This window comes from Lithobates pipiens, unplaced genomic scaffold, assembly GCF_037356315.1.
Source record: "Lithobates pipiens isolate NorthernLeopardFrog02 unplaced genomic scaffold, aLitPip1_a1.2 Scaffold_23, whole genome shotgun sequence".
Taxonomy (NCBI): Eukaryota; Metazoa; Chordata; class Amphibia; order Anura; family Ranidae; genus Lithobates; species Lithobates pipiens.
The window spans coordinates 217,217,115-217,235,216 of NW_027507785.1; the positions used below are offsets into that span (position 1 = coordinate 217,217,115).

At 43.6% G+C, this 18,102-nt stretch overlaps 1 protein-coding gene across 2 annotated transcripts in view; it reads left to right on the plus strand.

Moving 5' to 3' along the window:
* The window catches only part of SLC44A3 (solute carrier family 44 member 3), a 217,191-nt gene that overhangs the window by 88,601 nt on the left and 110,488 nt on the right, over positions 1–18,102 (plus strand). For both annotated transcript variants that reach the window (XM_077452856.1, XM_077452855.1), the window contains exons 7-8: positions 4,598–4,767; positions 9,396–9,485. In XM_077452856.1, the coding sequence (XP_077308982.1) occupies positions 4,598–4,767; positions 9,396–9,485 (260 nt within the window). The remainder of the gene's footprint in view (positions 1–4,597; positions 4,768–9,395; positions 9,486–18,102) is intronic.

Genomic DNA, 18,102 nt, shown 5'->3' on the forward strand with positions numbered 1-18,102 from the left:
AGTCCACAGAAAAAAAGTAAAAAAAATGACCCCCCTGCAGATTTTAGTCATAATGTACTAGTATGCATCCCATACAAGTACATTATGACAGACCTACCTGTAAACGGAGTGCTCCAAAACAGCGCTGTCACCTCTCCCTCAACACTTCCCTCTTCTCCAGGGATTCCTTCTGGGTTTCATATCTTTGGACACTTGAATGTCTGGGCCAAGATAACGGCACTCCCACATGTGCGCATGTGTCACATCGCTGAGGCACACAGACTGTAAATGTGGTATGAGCTGTGCATGCGTGCACTCGGAAAACACGTAGCTGCTGACAGCCAATACCAGCATTATGTATTTGCTATTTTTTTTTAAATAAAATACTGTTTTCACTTTTTTTTCACGCATTATTACTTCCTGGTGCTTTGCAGGCAATTTATGGCTATATGCATTGTGCATGTGCATTCTGCACAATGGGGGTTATTTACTAACGGCAAATCTACTTTGCACTGCAAGTGCATTTGGAAGTAAAGTCACTGTAGATCCGAGGGGGACATGCAAGGAAAAAAAAAATAGCATTTTAACTTGCACATGATTGGATTATAAAATCAGCAGCATTTCAGATCTACCCCTTAGCTTTAGAGTGATTGCACTTCCAGTGCAAAGTGGATTTGCCTTATGTAAATAACACCCAGTGTGTTTTGGTGCATCCACTTTTCATTTTCATTCAAAGTGTATGTGATGGGGTGACAACACAGAAATACATTTGGGAGACTGGGACATTGCTCTGTGACTTCATAAAAGGAAGTGCCCGAACAAGGACTTTTTATGGTAGTATAGTCTGATATTAATTTAACTACGCTTGCCCTGCCCAGTCGTAAATATATAGTGGCAAGGCAGGACAAGCGTCGATTCAGGAGGACATACCAGTACTTCCTTCTGTTCTGGCTGCTCGTGCTCCGGCCAATCTATGATCTCATTGGCCTTGTACCATATGATTGCTATGACCTATCACAAGGATCACACAAATGCTGCATTGCTGCAGCCTTTGTAGTCTCTCATCTCAGTGATTGGCTGAAAAAGTAAAAAAAATATACATAAGGATTACTGTCACCAAAGCACTGGTGACATTATACTGCTCTGGTTATTGATCAGAGACACAGTAGGCCATTGCAGAATACAGTGTGTCCAGTCATGGACCAGAGCAGTACAATATCACCACAGGGCTCATTCACACTTACAGATCTTTCTGATAAGTTTTCAGATTGCTCTTCAGAGAGTATATAATAGGTGGTGATAAGGCCCCCATATTTGGTTATGTTTTTGCAAAATTTTATAACAGAAACTAAGAACTTTTTTTTTTTTTTTTTTTTTTTAACCATTGGTCTTTTTTTTTTCCTTTTTATATAGCAAAAATTAAAAACCCAGTGGTGATTAAATGCTGCCAAAAGAAAGTTCTAGCTTTCTCAAAAAATTATATAAATGATATTACATACAGCGAGAATCTCCTATTTACTCGGCTGCCTCTTTAATACTCCTGGACAGGCTTCTATGATAGACAGAACAGTGGTCCAATGCTGGTCCAGGAGACGGGACTTCCTATTACAGAGGCTACTGAGTAAATAGGAGATTCTCTCTGTATGTAATCTGATGGCGCTTGCCCCGCCCCCCTCCCCGTTCCCTCCCTAGGTGGCCCAAATTGCGGTATCGGCGTATAACATGCGCACACACTATTTGCACCCGATTTTCAGGGTGAATGTTATATGTCAATAAATACAGTATTATATTATTGTAGCTCTGGCTCCTGATGAGCAGGCACTATTGTTTTTGTAAAGTTAAGTTGCCTGAAGCCACAGTTGGGCTTTGGGATTATTTCTCAAAATTTCTGCTTTCATTACCAAGAGTAGAAATGCAGTCTAGTTGGGTGCATTGAATGCCACTTATCTCTCGAAACCAGCCCAGTGGGAGTGTTTTCCTGTGTGCATTCTGGGTGGTGGTATTTAAGGTACCGACGCCATGTTGGCGGGGGATTATTTTTCTGTCTGTTTGGTTCTGGTGGTCCTCCTGACCCAGCCCCATGGCCCTCCTGGCCTGGGGTGCAGAACTATGCATCCTGTGTCTCAGGGCTGGCTAGCCCGAGGTGACGCAACTGAAGGGATAGGCCCGAGCAAATTTCAGGGCCTACTGATCATGGGATGGTCCGGTGCCGTCTCATCAAAAGGGAGAGACCCAGCAACTGAAGACCCCCAGGGGAGGACTCTTTCAGGAGAAGACCATGCGCAAGGCTGGTTTCTCTGAAGGAGCCTGGAGACTTATTTGAAGGACGCAACCTGGATCAACACTCATACGGTATCGCCGGATCGGCTGAGAGAAACTGGTACCGTATGTCAGTTCTTTAAATTTATCCACATCCCTCAGTAACGCTCAAGTATATCTCACAAATCTGTGGCAGAGACTTTACCGAGCATCCCACCGGCTGATAGGCATAGTGAGAGAGGTCTATCCGGGGGTTGTTGAATCCAATTGTGGAACAGTTTTATTCTCTGGATTCTCTTGCAATTTTAAGTGCCTGAACTCACCCCTAACCCTCTACCCTCCATTAAGAGACTTTGTTTTTTCTAAATAAATAACCCAAAAGAGGATTCAGTGTCAATTTCAACATTCTTTGGGCCATTTACCATGGGATCCCCAAGACAGAGAACCAGCAGCTCCTTCGGGGGGTCAGTGCTACATTATAATTTATGATTTTGTGTTTCAAACTTTTTATCATACCCGGGATTTCTACTAGACTATTATTTGGACAGATTTAAGAATTACAGGCCTACAATATAAAACTCCAAATGTCTGTGCAAAACAATGTACTGCTTTGAGATACAAAAATCTGACATACTCCTACCGCCTGGCACGATCTGTCAAATTTTCAATATCAATTCCAAAATTTCAAAATTTTTGCCTGGGTATGCAAACTTCTGAGTAATGAAGTGTTAAAATCTGCTTATTTTTTGCTATCTGTGTCCCTATTGGGGCAGTTCCTCTCTACTTCCTATCCCAACAACACAATAAGAAGTGAAAAAAAATCTCTCCAAAGTAAGGGGAATTCTACATTTAAACAGTTGTCACTGGTCCAGATGCAGCAAGGGAAAGGGATGTGGTATTTTGAGAAGGCAGTGGGGTATATCGCCTCCCAGCAATTTGTTGTCAGTAGTGGCACTCCACTTTGACAGCTAGGTGGCACTTTATAGGGACATTGCACTGGCTCTGACCTGAATAAAGTGTTCTTATGACATTTTGTTAGGCTCATAGTGTTTAATGGACCCTACAGCAAACCAGTATGGAAGATTGTCTGGCTTTAACCCTATGCATTAATAATTAGAGATGTCCTTAATCTGAAGCCCCATCACTGTACTTCCAATGTTGAAGGTGTCTAGTTTTGTAATATGCAAGAATTTTACCCAGGAGACTGGAGGGCATTTTGGCTAATGATATTTACAGGTCACATCAACTATACAGTCAGCCAGCCTTGCTCATCCACTCATACTATTATTGGACATAATTAAAAGGGTTAAGACAGATACAGTCAGAAAAAATGGAAAACAGCTTTCCAGGCAACTTGTAAAAGGACTTGCTAAGGAAAGTGAAATTAAATAATCAGAATATACTACACCGTTTTATATTTAGGATGCCAGGATTCATTTGTCATCCCCATAAAGAAATTTGAGGAGCTCAAAAGATCATCATTGATATCCCTTTTAGATGTGAACACCATCCGATATAAGTTTGAGCTTCAGTAGCCACATTTATTTTGATAACCCCATGTGGCTCTCATTTATATGTACTAAAGTGAAGTTTATGTGCCTATTTTACAGATACACCCAGAGTACCATATTTCCGAAAAGAGACTCTGGAGATATCAGGGTACAGCAATCAACCCCTGTCCAGCCAAAAATATAGTAGGGCAGTGCTCCAACAATTCCTGCTCTTAGGCAGTACATTTACTTTATAAGGTCTAAACCACAGCTCCCCTGCCATATTTCTGTTAGTTGTGGATAGTGTGTGGGCTGGAGCATCTGACTGGCATTTACTGCTAAATGTTTTCCTGCTGGGGAGGTTTTTCCATGCTTCCTGCCAAAGTGACACTCTTATCACAATGGCAAGGTGTCACTAGCACAGAAGTCTAAAAACCTGACAGAGGTTCTAATCCTTATCTAGTCTGTCCAAAATGGGAAAGAAAAGATTGGCTGGAGTTTAGCTTCTTAATATATGGGCATACAGTGTAATATCTCTGTTGTTGTGGAGCCCTGGAACCAACATATTTTTGCCCATAGGACTGCATTACAGGAAACACTGTGCACATGGAGCCATGTACTTATGCATGTGTATGGGTGTAATACGTTCATACGTGTGTGCACACTTGCGCTGGTGGTTACATGCACAAGGTGTTTTATGTAATGCATTCCTATGGTCTGAAGTATGCTTAAACTGTGGAATTAAATGTATTACATATGTGTTGTCACTAATAAAAACTTTTGTGTACTTAGTATGTTGTAGAAGAAAAATGAAAATAGTTGTATTGTGAAGCCCACTAAATCAATCTCTCTCTCTCGTGGTCCCACAGCAAATCTTTCCCACTTTTCAACCGTTGCGTTCCTCAGAACCCTGACTGTTACAATCAATTTGCCTCGGTTCTCATTGATGTGGTTAATGAGGTGGACTTGTTTCATCGTGTCCTTAGTGGCATTATGGCTGGAAGAGATAATGTCATAGGGTTGAGCATCCTTGCAGTAGGTATGAAGCAAATTTCTGTTTTCTAATTTTCTTAATAGATCCATATCTGGTAACTCCATGCATTTTTTTTAAATATGAATGGAAAAACATTTGAACCTCTTTAAGCGTTTGCTGCCTTCTCACTCTGTCCCAAAGACAAAGCCGTCACTAGGATGGACATTGAAGGAGACTTTCCCCTACAGAACCACAAACCGTAATATAAATCTGACAAGGGGCTCATTTACATTAGTGGTTGAAGAGCGGTAAAACTCAGTGGTTAAGCTATGTTTTTACTGCCTTCTCAACTGCTCCTCCTAGCCTCATTGGGACTCAATGCTTTGCTTCTTACCTGCGGCAGGTATCATACCCCCGCCATTTTTGCAGGTCAAAGTGCTTGCCAAGTATAACCCATTCAAGTGAATGGGGCTGCTCTGTAAGCACTCCACCACCAGCTGCAGTGCATTCCAGGGCAGCACACTAGTGTGGGGTTTAAGGAGTTAAAGCAGGTTGTACAATGCCTCCTCGCCACCCGCTAAGGCCCCTTTCACACTGCCATGACTTGAAAGTCATGCCATTTTACCACAATTGCAGGGAATGCCTGTGCAAGCTTGAGGTCTATGGACCTCAACTCGCATAAAAGTTGGACCATAGTAGTACAGGGACTACTTCGAAGTCTGTGCGACTTGGAGTCGCACAGATATGAATGGTACTTATTGTAATTCATGGAGTACAACTTTTAATGCGGCTTTGCAGTCCCAAGTTGCAGGACAAGTTGCACAAGTGTGAAACAGTCCTAAATAGTGTCTGAAGAGTGATCTGATCATGGGTCGCTCTTTTAAGATCAAAGGCACATACCCTTCTCCACTTTTCCCAGAACTGAAAATGTTTTGGCTGCAATGACACTTTAACCTCCTTTAGTACAGTCAGGCTATATTTGCACTGTGCTGTACACAAAAAGACTTACAGTATTTGTAAAATAAAAATGTGATTCAGTTTGCTATATCTTGTTGGAAAAAAAAATTAAACTTTTGGCCAAGATGACAAAAAATAAGTTCTTATAAAACAAAACCAACAAACTCCTAAATAACTAAATTCAGTGTACCTGGAGCATTTGCTATGCTTTACACAGCTGACTTGCACATTATGGCAGTCTTACCTTGTAGTTTGTTCTCTTCCAGTGATATAAGGGATATGAGGTCTGTACTCTCTCCCCTGTGGCTGCCATCTTCTCCTTTTCTGTCTTGTCATCTTTCTTAAAAAAAAAAAATACAAAATAAAAAAACCCTACCTGTTAGCATTTTTTGTAAATAAATAAATAAAATGAGTTCAATTTTAATTTGAACACACATTACAATCCAACTATGATGTCCAAGTGTCTGATATGTAATATGATTAATTAGATTATAAATGATATACTTTTTCAAGTAGGCTATTGCAATACATCATCAGTAGTGCAATCAGATTGCAACACGCGACCACATTTACAAAGGAAGAGAGAGAGCATGTTTATTAAAATTGATAATGTATGTCACTTGCAAAAAAGGAGAGGAGTTGAAATATAGGACTTTAAATGAGAACATTGCATGGTAAGGTCAAATACCTCCATCCCTGTCAATGTTGAAAAAAGGGGGGGAAGGAGGGGAAAATAGGACTTTAAATGGAGCATTCAGGGGGCTAATAAACAGATGAATGGATAGGTAAACTTAGCATTTTATAATTCATAAACTAGGTATATTATGGTAATACTATATAAAAAGTTAATTTGGTTCATACGTGGTAATTATTAGGGAACAATATGCGATGTTCGGGGCAAATTTAAAAGCCGCCGAAACACTATTAAAGTCTATGGGACACTAACATGAAAAATCAAAAGTGTTCATTCTAAAGATTTACATACAAGTTATTGTCATAAAAAGTGTTTGGGGACCCGGGTCCTGCCCCACCAAATAAATGGTGTAGGGGTCCCCCCCCCCAAATCAATACCAGACCCTTCAGGTCTGTCTGGTATGGATTTTAAGGGGAACCCTGCGCCAAAAGTAAAAAAATAAATAAAAAAATGTCGTAGGGGTCCCCTCCAAAATCCATACCAGACCCTTATCAGAGCATGCAACCTGGCAGGCTGCAGGAGAAGAGGGCCCCACCCCCTCCTGAACCGTACCAGGCCACGTGCCCTCAACATGGGGAGGGTGCTTTGGGGTAGCACGCCAAAGCACCTTGTCCCCATTTTGAGGGGGACAAGGGCCTCATCCCCACAACCCTTGCCCGATGGCTGTGGGGGTTTGTAGGTGGGGGCTTATCAGAATCTGGAAGCCCCCTTTAACAAGAGGACCCCCAGATCCAAGCCTCCCCCCTGTGTGAAATGGTAAAGGGGTACAAGTACCCCTACCATTTCACAAAAAAAGTGTCAAAATGTTAAAAGTGACAAGACACAGCTTGGGGACAAGTCCTTTATTAAAAAATAAAGAAGAAATAATGGCATCGCAAACACGTCCCATGTTTTGTTGCAATTCTGGAAATGTAAGCAGAGTCCGCCCACAACTCCAGTATGCTCAGGTGTGAACAGAGCCTTCCAGTTGTTATAACTTGCAGGTGTACGTTAGTTGCAGTCATGTGCATTGCTCTATTCACACTACAAATCCCATAGTCCATTTTAGGAGCAAGCAAGAGGTGGGGGCTACATTTTTACATACAGTGGTACCATGAATAATGAATATAGCCACCCCCAAGCAGGAAGCTGGGAACCGTGGGAAGAAAAAATTAATTTTGAGAACTTGAGGAGGCTGAGAGCAATTCTAGGTACCTTTTTTGAGTTAAGACTACATACCTAATAGAACTGTTTTTTTTTTTTTTTTTTTCCCAACTGGAGTTTCATGTCATATTAACTTGTACTTGTGCTCAAGTATTTGCCATTCCCGATACCTTTTCCGATTAGAACCCATACAAAATGAATGGGCTCAAATCGCACTGCTAAGAATTGCATGTGATTCCTGTCCTGAAACGCATGCGGTTTCGCCCATTGCTCCTGTGTGGACCCAGGCTGAGATAACTATGAAAAGCTTGGGTTCACTCGGGAGAGGTTGAGGAATGTGATTCGGGCTGGAATTGTACTGCATTCCTGTTCAAATCACATGCAGCTCTTTGCAGTAAATCAATAAAAAGTGATATTCCACTCTAAAGAAGTGAATAAGTACATATAATGAGAGATTGCGGTGACTAACCATGTGATATAAACATATCAAAACATACATTAAACAAAAAGTATTGCTAATCTCAAAATAATAAAAAAAAAAAAAACTAAAATTCTTAATGTGACACGATACACTCTGTGCATAAAAAAATTTCCTTATATCTTTCAAGTGATGAAAAAAAGAGAGAAGACAATTCAAAAAATTTGCAGAAAATTAACCCTTATGATAGATGTGTAGAAATCCAATCAAAGATGATTGGGCAGGGATTCCTCTACAAAAAGATCATGCAGAGCCTTCTGTGGCACCCCACACCGTGATCAGGGACGCTTACCAGATGGTAGGGACCACCTATTTCTAGACTGGTCAGACAGGCAGGCAGAACAACCTCTGCAGGGCATAGTAAACCAGGAATCCTCTGGGATGCTCTGGTGGTAGGATGGGTGCTCTAGTGTGGTCATACTCACAGTGGGATATCCAAACCAATCTCTATTGCTTTTAGACAACTAATGTTCATTATTGAACCACAAGCCCCTGAAGAAAAGGATTGTCGCCACAAAACTTGAAATGCATTGGGCACCCTCTGTCTCATCACTATATCTGATAGAGTCCAGTTGTTGTTTGTATATCTTTTGATATTGCACCTTAGCTGTATATGCATCCAATTTAGATTTTTATCATGTTTATACCTCCATGATTTTAACTTTTCAAATAAAATATAAATGGGTTTTCAATACTGCTTGATTGCTAAGGACTGCCTTCTAAAGGCCCACGGGAAAAAATTCCGGTATTTGAACCCGTCCTTGGTGTACAGCTGTCTAATGACTGGCTTCTGTTGAATGAGCATTCTGGAAAACCATCATTCAATCGGCGCTTGCAGCCAATGGCTGTGAGCACTAATCAGTGTATTCTCGTAGGAAGGGGGTTGCCCCCCTGTCAGAATACAATATCTCAGCGGGAGAAATCCCACATTAACATCGCTTGTGTTGATGCTCAACCCGCTGGTTGAGCGGGAAAAAAAGTGTACCCAGCTTTAGTTAGTTTAGTGTTAGGGTCAAAAGTTAAAGAGGAATTCCAGATATGGATATTTTTTACATTGGTCCAGTTTAAACCAATGTAACTATGTATACACCATTTCACAATTAGTGATGTGGGCAGCAACTCCTACTCTACAAACCTTTGGTATAACTTCAAAATCGATACATTTTGTAAGATGAATGAAATACTGCTAGCAAACTTTCTATGTGGGGAGTTAAGCCCGGTATGCACGGGCCAAAAATTGGCCAGTTCAGGAGGAAACGGCTGACTTTTGGCCTGAGTGTACAGTAAGGACATAGAAAGTTTGCTAGCAGTATTTTATTCATCTTACAAAATTTATTGATTTTGTTTGCTACACTACATTTTGTTTTTAATCTTTTAAAATGGATTTATAGTGTGAATAATGATTAATTTGTCTTTCAACAGCTTTATCTGTAGTGATGGTCATATCATTTCGGTATATCAGCACTCTCATGGTCCACATCTTTGTAACCTTGCTTATGTTTGGACTACTATGTAAGTACCTTTTAAAATAATAATACTTCACATCTAATGTTTGGGTATGGGTAACTTTCTTTTTCTTTCATTTAGGGATGCAAGAATAGAAAAAAAATAGACAAAGCGTGGACTTTGAGGGCTCTATTTATAAAAAAACTTGTTTAACATTCATGCAAGTGTAACAATACCCGGAATGTTTGTAGTGTGTGCAATGGTTTCCTTCTTGCCTTTTGCAAGGCGAATTGCCTAACTTTCGCTCATAATAAAAATGTATATATCAGAGCATTTGACCAAAGGATTAACATTCACCAGCAGAGAAAGCAGCCTAACACATTTGACCAGCAGGGGAAATAAGCTTGAGACTTCTGCACTGTGTACAGTCTGTACAGAATCGTGTTTGAATGGCTGAATGAATAAGTGTTTGGCTTATTGAACCTTAAGCCTCAGTGTGAAGCAAAACCGTTAGCAGTGATATTACTACCACTGTCAAATGTGACTGTGTCCTGGCTGTTAAGGAGTCAGCACCCGCATAGTACCCACTACTCATTTACAGTTAGCGAATTGACTGGTGCTTGACTAGCGGTCTTCTTGTGTGGAAATGGCATCAGCGGGGGACCTGGATGATGACAATGATGATGGGGGTGGGGCGGCGCTCAGGTGAATATAACTGACTTCACCAGGTAAGGAAAACTTAACAGCTGACAGGACGGGTTAGAGAGGGAGTGGGAATGCGCAAAAACAGATTTTGCCTCCAATTAGCCTTTATAAAATGTGCTCAGTGAAACAATATGTCTGTTTTTGATAACCTCATGAGATATTACTAGTAGATTTGTATAGATGTAGTTGGCATGATTCACATGAGTTAGGTTGTTGGTGCATTTATATATACATACGTATACAGTACATTACTATTCAATTCATGTAATATATTTGGAACATAAGAGGTTCCAAATCTTAGGGTTAATACTATTGCCTATAGGATGATTAGAATTTGGCAAACAAAAAACTGTAGGCCAGCCTACAGTTAACCGTCCTACCAGCATGCCTCAGTTTTAGTTGGAGGGTGGGCATCTCAGCTTGTCTAATTTTTTTCTAGCAACATTTTTCTCTTCAATCAAGATTTATCTCCCCGTTGATGCAGAAGGTCTCCTTACTCGCTGTACTTACCTGGCACAGTTGAGCTCATTCTTGACTTTTGTCTCACTGTAACCAAATCTTACTAGATTGGACATTAGTCAGTGAGCCTGGAAGTAATATTTGAGCACTGTTTGTATGCTTCTGATGAAGTTATCTGCAGAGCACATTATAAGTCCAGAGTTGTTAGCATTGCCCACTGTGTTGGCTCTGTCTCTTAAGACTCACTTCTGGGTGGGGAACCGATGCCTCCCTCATTTTAGTCGCTGGGCATCTATTTTTAAATCCTCTTTTCCTGTCATTGAAAGGGGTTAATGATGGAGAACTGAAATCATTTCATTGCATGGAGTGTAATGCACATGCTCTATGGTCACTTTCCCGCCTGACAGGGTCAAGGACGCATCTTAGAAAGTAGTTTTGACTCAAAAACTGTACGCCGGACTCGCAGTCCGGCGGACAATACGGTTGTGTGTGTGTGTGTGTGCGCTAGTCCGCCGTACTTTTGAATTGAACGGACTTTCCCACACGGAGAAAAGTCTATTCATTTTGAACGCGGCTCCAGGTAGCCGGGACTAGCGAAAGAAGTCAATGTCGCCACCATCGGCAGGGAGATTGACACGTCGCTGGCCCCGTCACCTGGTATGGACTTAAAGAGGAAGCCCTATGCCGAAAAAATGGCGTGGGGGTCCCCACCAGGTCCATATCAGACCCTTATCCGAGCACGCTACCCGGCCATTCAGGAAAGGGGGTGGGGACGAACAAGCACCCTCCTGAGCCGTACCAGGCTGTGTGCCCTCAACATGGGGGTGTGCTTTGGGGAAGGGGGGCTGCACGGCCCCCCCACCCCAAAGCACCTTGTCCCCATGTTGATGAGGAGAAGGGCCTCTTCCCGACAACCCTGGCCGTTGGTTGTCGGGGTCTGCGGGCGGGGAGCTTATCGAATCCGGCAGATACCGGCCCCCGACCCTATGTGAATGAGTATGGGGTACAATGTACCCCTACCCATTCACCTGTGAAAAAAATGTAAATAAAACACAACACATAAGGGTTAAAAATAATTTATTGCACAGCTCCAGGGGGTCTTCTTCTGTCTTGGGGGGTCTTCTCGCGGAGGAGCCTGGCTTTCTTCTTTGCCGCCGCCCAGGGGTCTTCTTCCCCTCTTCGGTTCTTCTGGCCGGGCCTCCGCTCCTTCTTCCAGCTCTTTTACTGGCAGTGGCCCGGTCTTCTGTCGCCGCTGTCTTCTCCACCTTCTGTTCTTCTTCCTCCTTGAGATGTTGACTCGTTGCTGTCTCTGGCCGTAATGACAGGGACGTGTTGCACGGCGACTCATATAGGGACAATGGGCGGGGTCACCGTGTGATGTCCCTGCCCATTATGATGTCACAGTCCCAGCATCCTTTGGGACTGTGACATCATAATGGGTGGGGACATAACCCGGCGATGTCCCTAAATAAGTCGCGCCACGTCCCTGTCATTGCGGCCAGAGAGTGCATTGAGTCAACATCTCAAGGAAGAAGAACAAGAAAAAGAGAAGGCGGCGGTGATAGAAGACCGGGCCACCACTTGTAAAAGAGCTGGAAGAAGGCGCGGAGGCCCAGCAAGAAGAACTGAAGAGGGGGACAAGACCCCCGAAGTCGGATGAAGACCCCCGGGCACCGGCGACTAAGAAGAAAGCCAGGCTCCTCCGCTAGTAAAAGAGCAGAAGATAGCGGAAGAGTCTGGCGAGAAGACCCCCCAAGACGGAAGAAGACCCCCGGAGCTGTGCAATAAATTATTTTTAACCCTTGTGTGTTGTGTTTTATTTACGGCCCCCCTTCCCCAAAGCACCCCCCCATGTTGAGGGCACGCGGCCTGGTACGGCTCAGGAGGGGGGCCACTCGCTCATCCCCACCCCCTTTCCAGACTGGCCGGGTAGAGTGCTCGGATAAGGGTCTGATATGGACCTCGGGGGGGGGGGGGGGGCCCACACAGTTTTTTCAGCGTAGGGCTTCCCCTTTAAGTCCATACCAGGTGACGGGCCAGTGACATGTCAATCTCGCCGCCGAAGGCGGCGACATTGACTTCCTTCGCTAGTCCCGACTACCTGGAGCCGCGTTCAAAATGAATAGACTTTCTTCCGTGTGTGGGCAAGTCCGTTCGTTTCAAAAGTACGGCGGATAGAAAAGTCCTGTGTGTGGGCAGGTCCGCTCGTTCGGAAATTTGGCGGACTTTCCGGCGGTTCGTCCGCCAGACTAAGTCCGCCAGATAGTTTGATCGTGTGTACGCGGCATAAGGAAACCTTTTTTGGCCTACCTCAGGAAACCTTTTTTGGCCTAAATCGGTAAGATGGTCCTTCCATTCTTAAGATTGTCTCTGCATTTCACCTTAATCGGGAGATTCTCTTTCCCTCTTTGTGTCCAGATACATTTCACCAGAAGGAGATATCTCTCTGTCTAGATATGTTATTTGAGTATACCTTTCTAATATTTTATAATTTCTCAAGATTAATCTTTTTTTATTTTATTTTTTTAGAATTTTAGATGGGTCAAAAAAAAATGCCCTGGTTTCTAGTTCAACCATTTCTAGGTGGCTCAGACAGACCATTATGCAAGCTTATGGTTCTAAGGTTCCTCTCATTCCTCTAAGGCCTCATGCACACGAGACGCAGTTAAACGCGCGTTCAGATGCAGTTGGACAGTTTTTTCAACTGCCCCTGAACTCATTCAATGTTATCCTATGTGTCCATGCACACAGTCTCGTTTTTTTCCGTTTTTATGCAGTTGCGTTTAATCTCATTTTTCCAGAAGCAAAAAAATGCGTTCAGAAGCAAAAATTTCCACGTTTCAGACGCAAAACGCAGCTAAACGCGGCACCCGCGTTTAGCCGCGTTTGCGTTTATATGCGTTTTTAAAGGTGACCTTTTTTTTACATTAAAAATATTAAAAATGATTGCAAATGATGAAAAACCATTAGAAAAATATTTTAAACAATTGCAATTGCAAGTGGACAATCCACAACTTGTGGCAAGTGACATGGCAGGTGGCAAGTGACGTGGCAAGTGGACAATCCACAACTTGTGACAGGTGACGTGGCAAGTGATGTGGCAGGTGATGTGGCAAGTCACGTGGCAAGTGGAAATCCACAACTTGTGGCAGGTGATGTGGCTGGTGACGTGGCAAGTGGACAATCCACAACTTGTGGCAGGTGGCATGGCAAGTGATGTGGCAGGTGATGTGACAAGTGGACAATCCACATCTTGTGGCAAGTGACGTGGCAGCTGACGTGGCAAGTGACGTGGCAAGTGGACAATCCAAAACTTGTGGCAGGTGACGTGGCAAGTGGACAATCCACAGCTTGTGGCAAGTGACATGGCAGGTGGCAAGTGATGTGGCAAGTGGACAATCCACAACTTGTGACAGGTGACGTGGCAAGTGATGTGGCAGGTGATGTGGCAAGTCACGTGGCAAGTGGAAATCCACAACTTGTGGCTGGTGACGTGGCAAGTGGACAATCCACAACTTGTGTCAGGTGGCATGGCAGGTGACATGGAAAGTGGACAATCCACATCTTGTGGCAAGTGACGTGACAGGTGATGTGGCAAGTGACGTGGCAAGTGGACAATCCACAACTTGTGGCAGGTGATGTGGCAAGTGACGTGGCAGGTGATGTGGACAATCCCCAACTTGTGGCAGGTGACGTGGCAAGTGGACAATCCACAACTTGTGGCAGGTGACGTGGCAAGTGACGTGGCAGGTGATGTGGCAAGTCACGTGGCAAGTGGACAATCCACAACTTGTGGCAGGTGATGTGGCTGGTGACGTGGCAAGTGGACAATCCACAGCTTGTGGCAGGTGATGTGGCAAGTGACGTGGCAGGTGATGTGGACAATCCCCAACTTGTGGCAGGTGACGTGGCAAGTGGACAATCCACAACTTGTGGCAGGTGACGTGGCAAGTGACGTGGCAGGTGATGTGGCAAGTCACGTGGCAAGTGGACAATCCACAACTTGTGGCAGGTGATGGGGCTGGTGACGTGGCAAGTGGACAATCCACAGCTTGTGGCAGGTGGCATGGCAGATGACGTGGCAAGTGGACAATCCACATCTCGTGGCAAGTGACGTGGCAAGTGGACAATCCACAACTTGTGGCAGGTGACGTGGCAGGTGATGTGACAAGTGGACAATCCCCAACTTGTGGCAAGTGACGTGGCAAGTGGACAATCCAAAACTTGTGGCAAGTGACGTGGCAGGTGATGTGGCAAGTCACGTGGCAAGTGGACAATCCACAACTTGTGGCAAGTGACGTGGCAGGTGATGTGGCAAGTCACGTGGCAAGTGGACAATCCACAACTTGTGGAAGGTGACGTGGCAAGTGACGTGGCAGGTGATGTGGCAAGTGACGTGGCAAGTGGACAATCCACAACTTGTGGCAAGTGACGTGGCAGGTGATGTGGCAAGTCACGTGGCAAGTGGACAATCCACAACTTGTGGCAGGTGACGTGGCAAGTGACGTGGCAGGTGATGTGGCAAGTCACGTGGTAAGTGGACAATCCACAACTTGTGGCTGGTGACGTGGCAAGTGGACAATCCACAGCTTGTGGCAGGTGGCATGGCAGATGACGTGGAAAGTGGACAATCCACATCTCGTGGCAATTGATGTGGCAGGTGATGTGGCAAGTGACGTGGCAAGTGGACAATCCACAACTTGTGGCAGGTGACGTGGCAGGTGATGTGGCAAGTGGACAATCCCCAACTTGTGGCAAGTGACGTGGCAAGTGGACAATCCAAAACTTGTGGCAGGTGATGTGGCAAGTGGACAATCCACAACTTGTGGCAGGTGCCGTGGCAAGTGACACACTAAATACAAGTACACTGCAGCTCTCACAGCTGCTGCTACTCACTCTGGTCTCACAAAATTGCTGAAATAGTTAATACAGTTTTTTTTGAGCTGGGGAGGGTCTATGATGTTGGCTTAACTAAACGCTTCTAGACGCAAACGCGGTAAAAATCGCGGTAAAAATCGCGGCAAAACGCGCGTTTCTAAACGCCGGTTTCAACATGTGTCCAGCAGCGTTTGCATCTGCGTCTCGTGTGCATGAAGCCTAAAGTGTTAGTGCTTTTTCGACATTTCATTATCAGGCCTCTGTTTCTCAGGTTTGAAAATGTTGACACTTGGTCTTTTAGTCCTATAATTTCCTAGTTTTACCAGGTCGATGTTTCAGCATCTTATGCCAGCTTCGAGTATAAGGTCCTTCAGGTGGCTCTTTCAGCTGCATGCAGTTCCCAGTTTGTGTTTGTGTTAGGCCTGCTAGCAGTTAGACAGCACAGTGGTAGCACTGTGTTGCCCACCCTTCAGTTGGGCTGCTTTTGGTTGTCCTAATGGCTTTGATTTCTGCATCCCTCAATAGATGAGAAAGAAAATAGAATTTTGTTATTTTTTTTACTATATCATTATTTTTTATAATTCTTGCCATAAACTAGTCATTAAACGTATAAAGTTTGACTGGCTTGTCTGAAGAAGTTAAAGCAGAACTTCATTGTATCTGAGCACCACAATCCAAAAAACATTATTTTAATACATTTTTAATATTCAAAGCAAACTCGCCCATCCACCCATGTCTCCATGTTTTATTTTGCTGAGAAATCATTTTGAAAAACACCCCATAGCATTGCTAGCCATGGCCATCATGAAGCATTTACTTCCTAGAATCCACCCTCCTTTAGCTCAGGCATGCAGGCAGGGGTGTGTGCTTATCTGAGAAAACCCCCAATGAAGACTCCTGGGATGTATGACATCATTTACCTAGGCCTGGAAACCAGGAAGTAACTGAAGAAATGTAAAATGTATCGATTTACTAATGCTAGTGTTATAAGGTTTTAAAAAAGTCAATGGTGAATGAGATAAAGTGAAGTTCCACTTTAACTTAAAAAGTTACTTCACCAAAAAAGATATTCTTCTCGCTTTGCACAAAGAGGATAGGGGTTAGACCACCGGTCAATTTTTCTGCTGTCTGCCAACCTACTACAGAGATGCACTTTCCTATCTAAATGTTGCAGTTACCCTGATCACCCCCCCCCCCCCCCAAACAGTTTACCCCTTTTTAATGACATCTGTCAGAAGTGGTCTTTTCCCTAGGGGCAGATTTCAAATTTCAGCTGTCACTTTGGGGCAGGAAGTGAGGGGTTTTCTCCCCAATGGGACAAAAAAACTAACAGAAGTTCTAACAGTCTCCCACTTCATTCAATACTAAAAAAAAAATCAGTTTGGCTGGTGTTCTATGATGTTTGTCAGGTACTTTTTTCTGTATTTGCTAGAATTCCCTCATATCTTGTCCTGGTGACTGGGAAATCTCTCCAATAGAGGCACAGACTGCAAAAAAAAGCGTTTTAGGTAATATTATTTTGCCATTTCATCCATAAGACAAAAAGTGAGTGGGTATGCAGATACAGTTCTAGAAAATGTTTATGGTTCTTTAGCTACAGGATAGGGGTAGAGTTTAATGTCTGTTCACACCTAAAAACGTATAAAACTTTAACAGATCAAAGTCACATGACAGGTCGCACCCCATTTCTGGCTATGGAAGTGTTGAACTGGCCGACTTGCACCGAATTTAAAAAGGTTCCTGCGCTATTTTTGGCTATTTCATGTGCAACTTGCATTGACATCTGTGCATGAAGTCGTACAGATGTCAGCAAGCTGCACATGAAATCGCACTGACTGTTGGCTTTGAAATTGTGCTAAAGTAGCGCAATTTCAAAGCCGCATTAAATGTGATCCGGAGCTAAAACTGGTGCATATAGAATCTGGTGCAGCTGTGCATAGTGACCAGTCTGCTTCTAGGTTTTGTTGTCAATGGCTCAAATAAACAAGCTAACGTTAGAAGCTGATTGATTACCATGCACAGCTACACTAGATTCTGTGTGCACCAGTTTTAGTTAATCTCTCCTATGGTGTTTTGAGAAATCTGCAAATGAGTAATGTACTTAAATTTGTATAAAGAACTGTTACTGTCTTTGGAGCCTTGAAGGACTTAAAAATAAATGGACTGTGAGTTGGTGTATTTGCTTTCAGATTCATCTTCGTTTTGTTAGAATAACATAAATAGTAAGTTACATATACCATGAAGGTGTTGACCCTATTGTACATCACCTGTAAAGATCTTGTGCTCCCCCTCCCTCACACCAGTAAGGCCCTTTCACACTTGTACAACTTGTCTTAAGACTTGGGACTGCAAAGGCGCATGACAAGTCGTTCCCCATGATTTCCAATGACAACCATTCATATTAGTATGACTTCAAGTCGTGCCGACTTGAAAGTAGTCCCTGCACTACTTTGGTCCGACTTTGATGTGAGTTCAGGTTATAGACCTCAAGTCCCCCTGAACTCGCAGTCGCGAAATTGCGGTAAATTGCAGCAAAAACGTGTGACTTTGAAGTCACGGTAGTGTGAAAGGGGCCTTAGGCTCACATCGCTATGTCCGTGTTCAGTTAACCTTTTTATTCAAAGTAAAGTTTACAACTTCT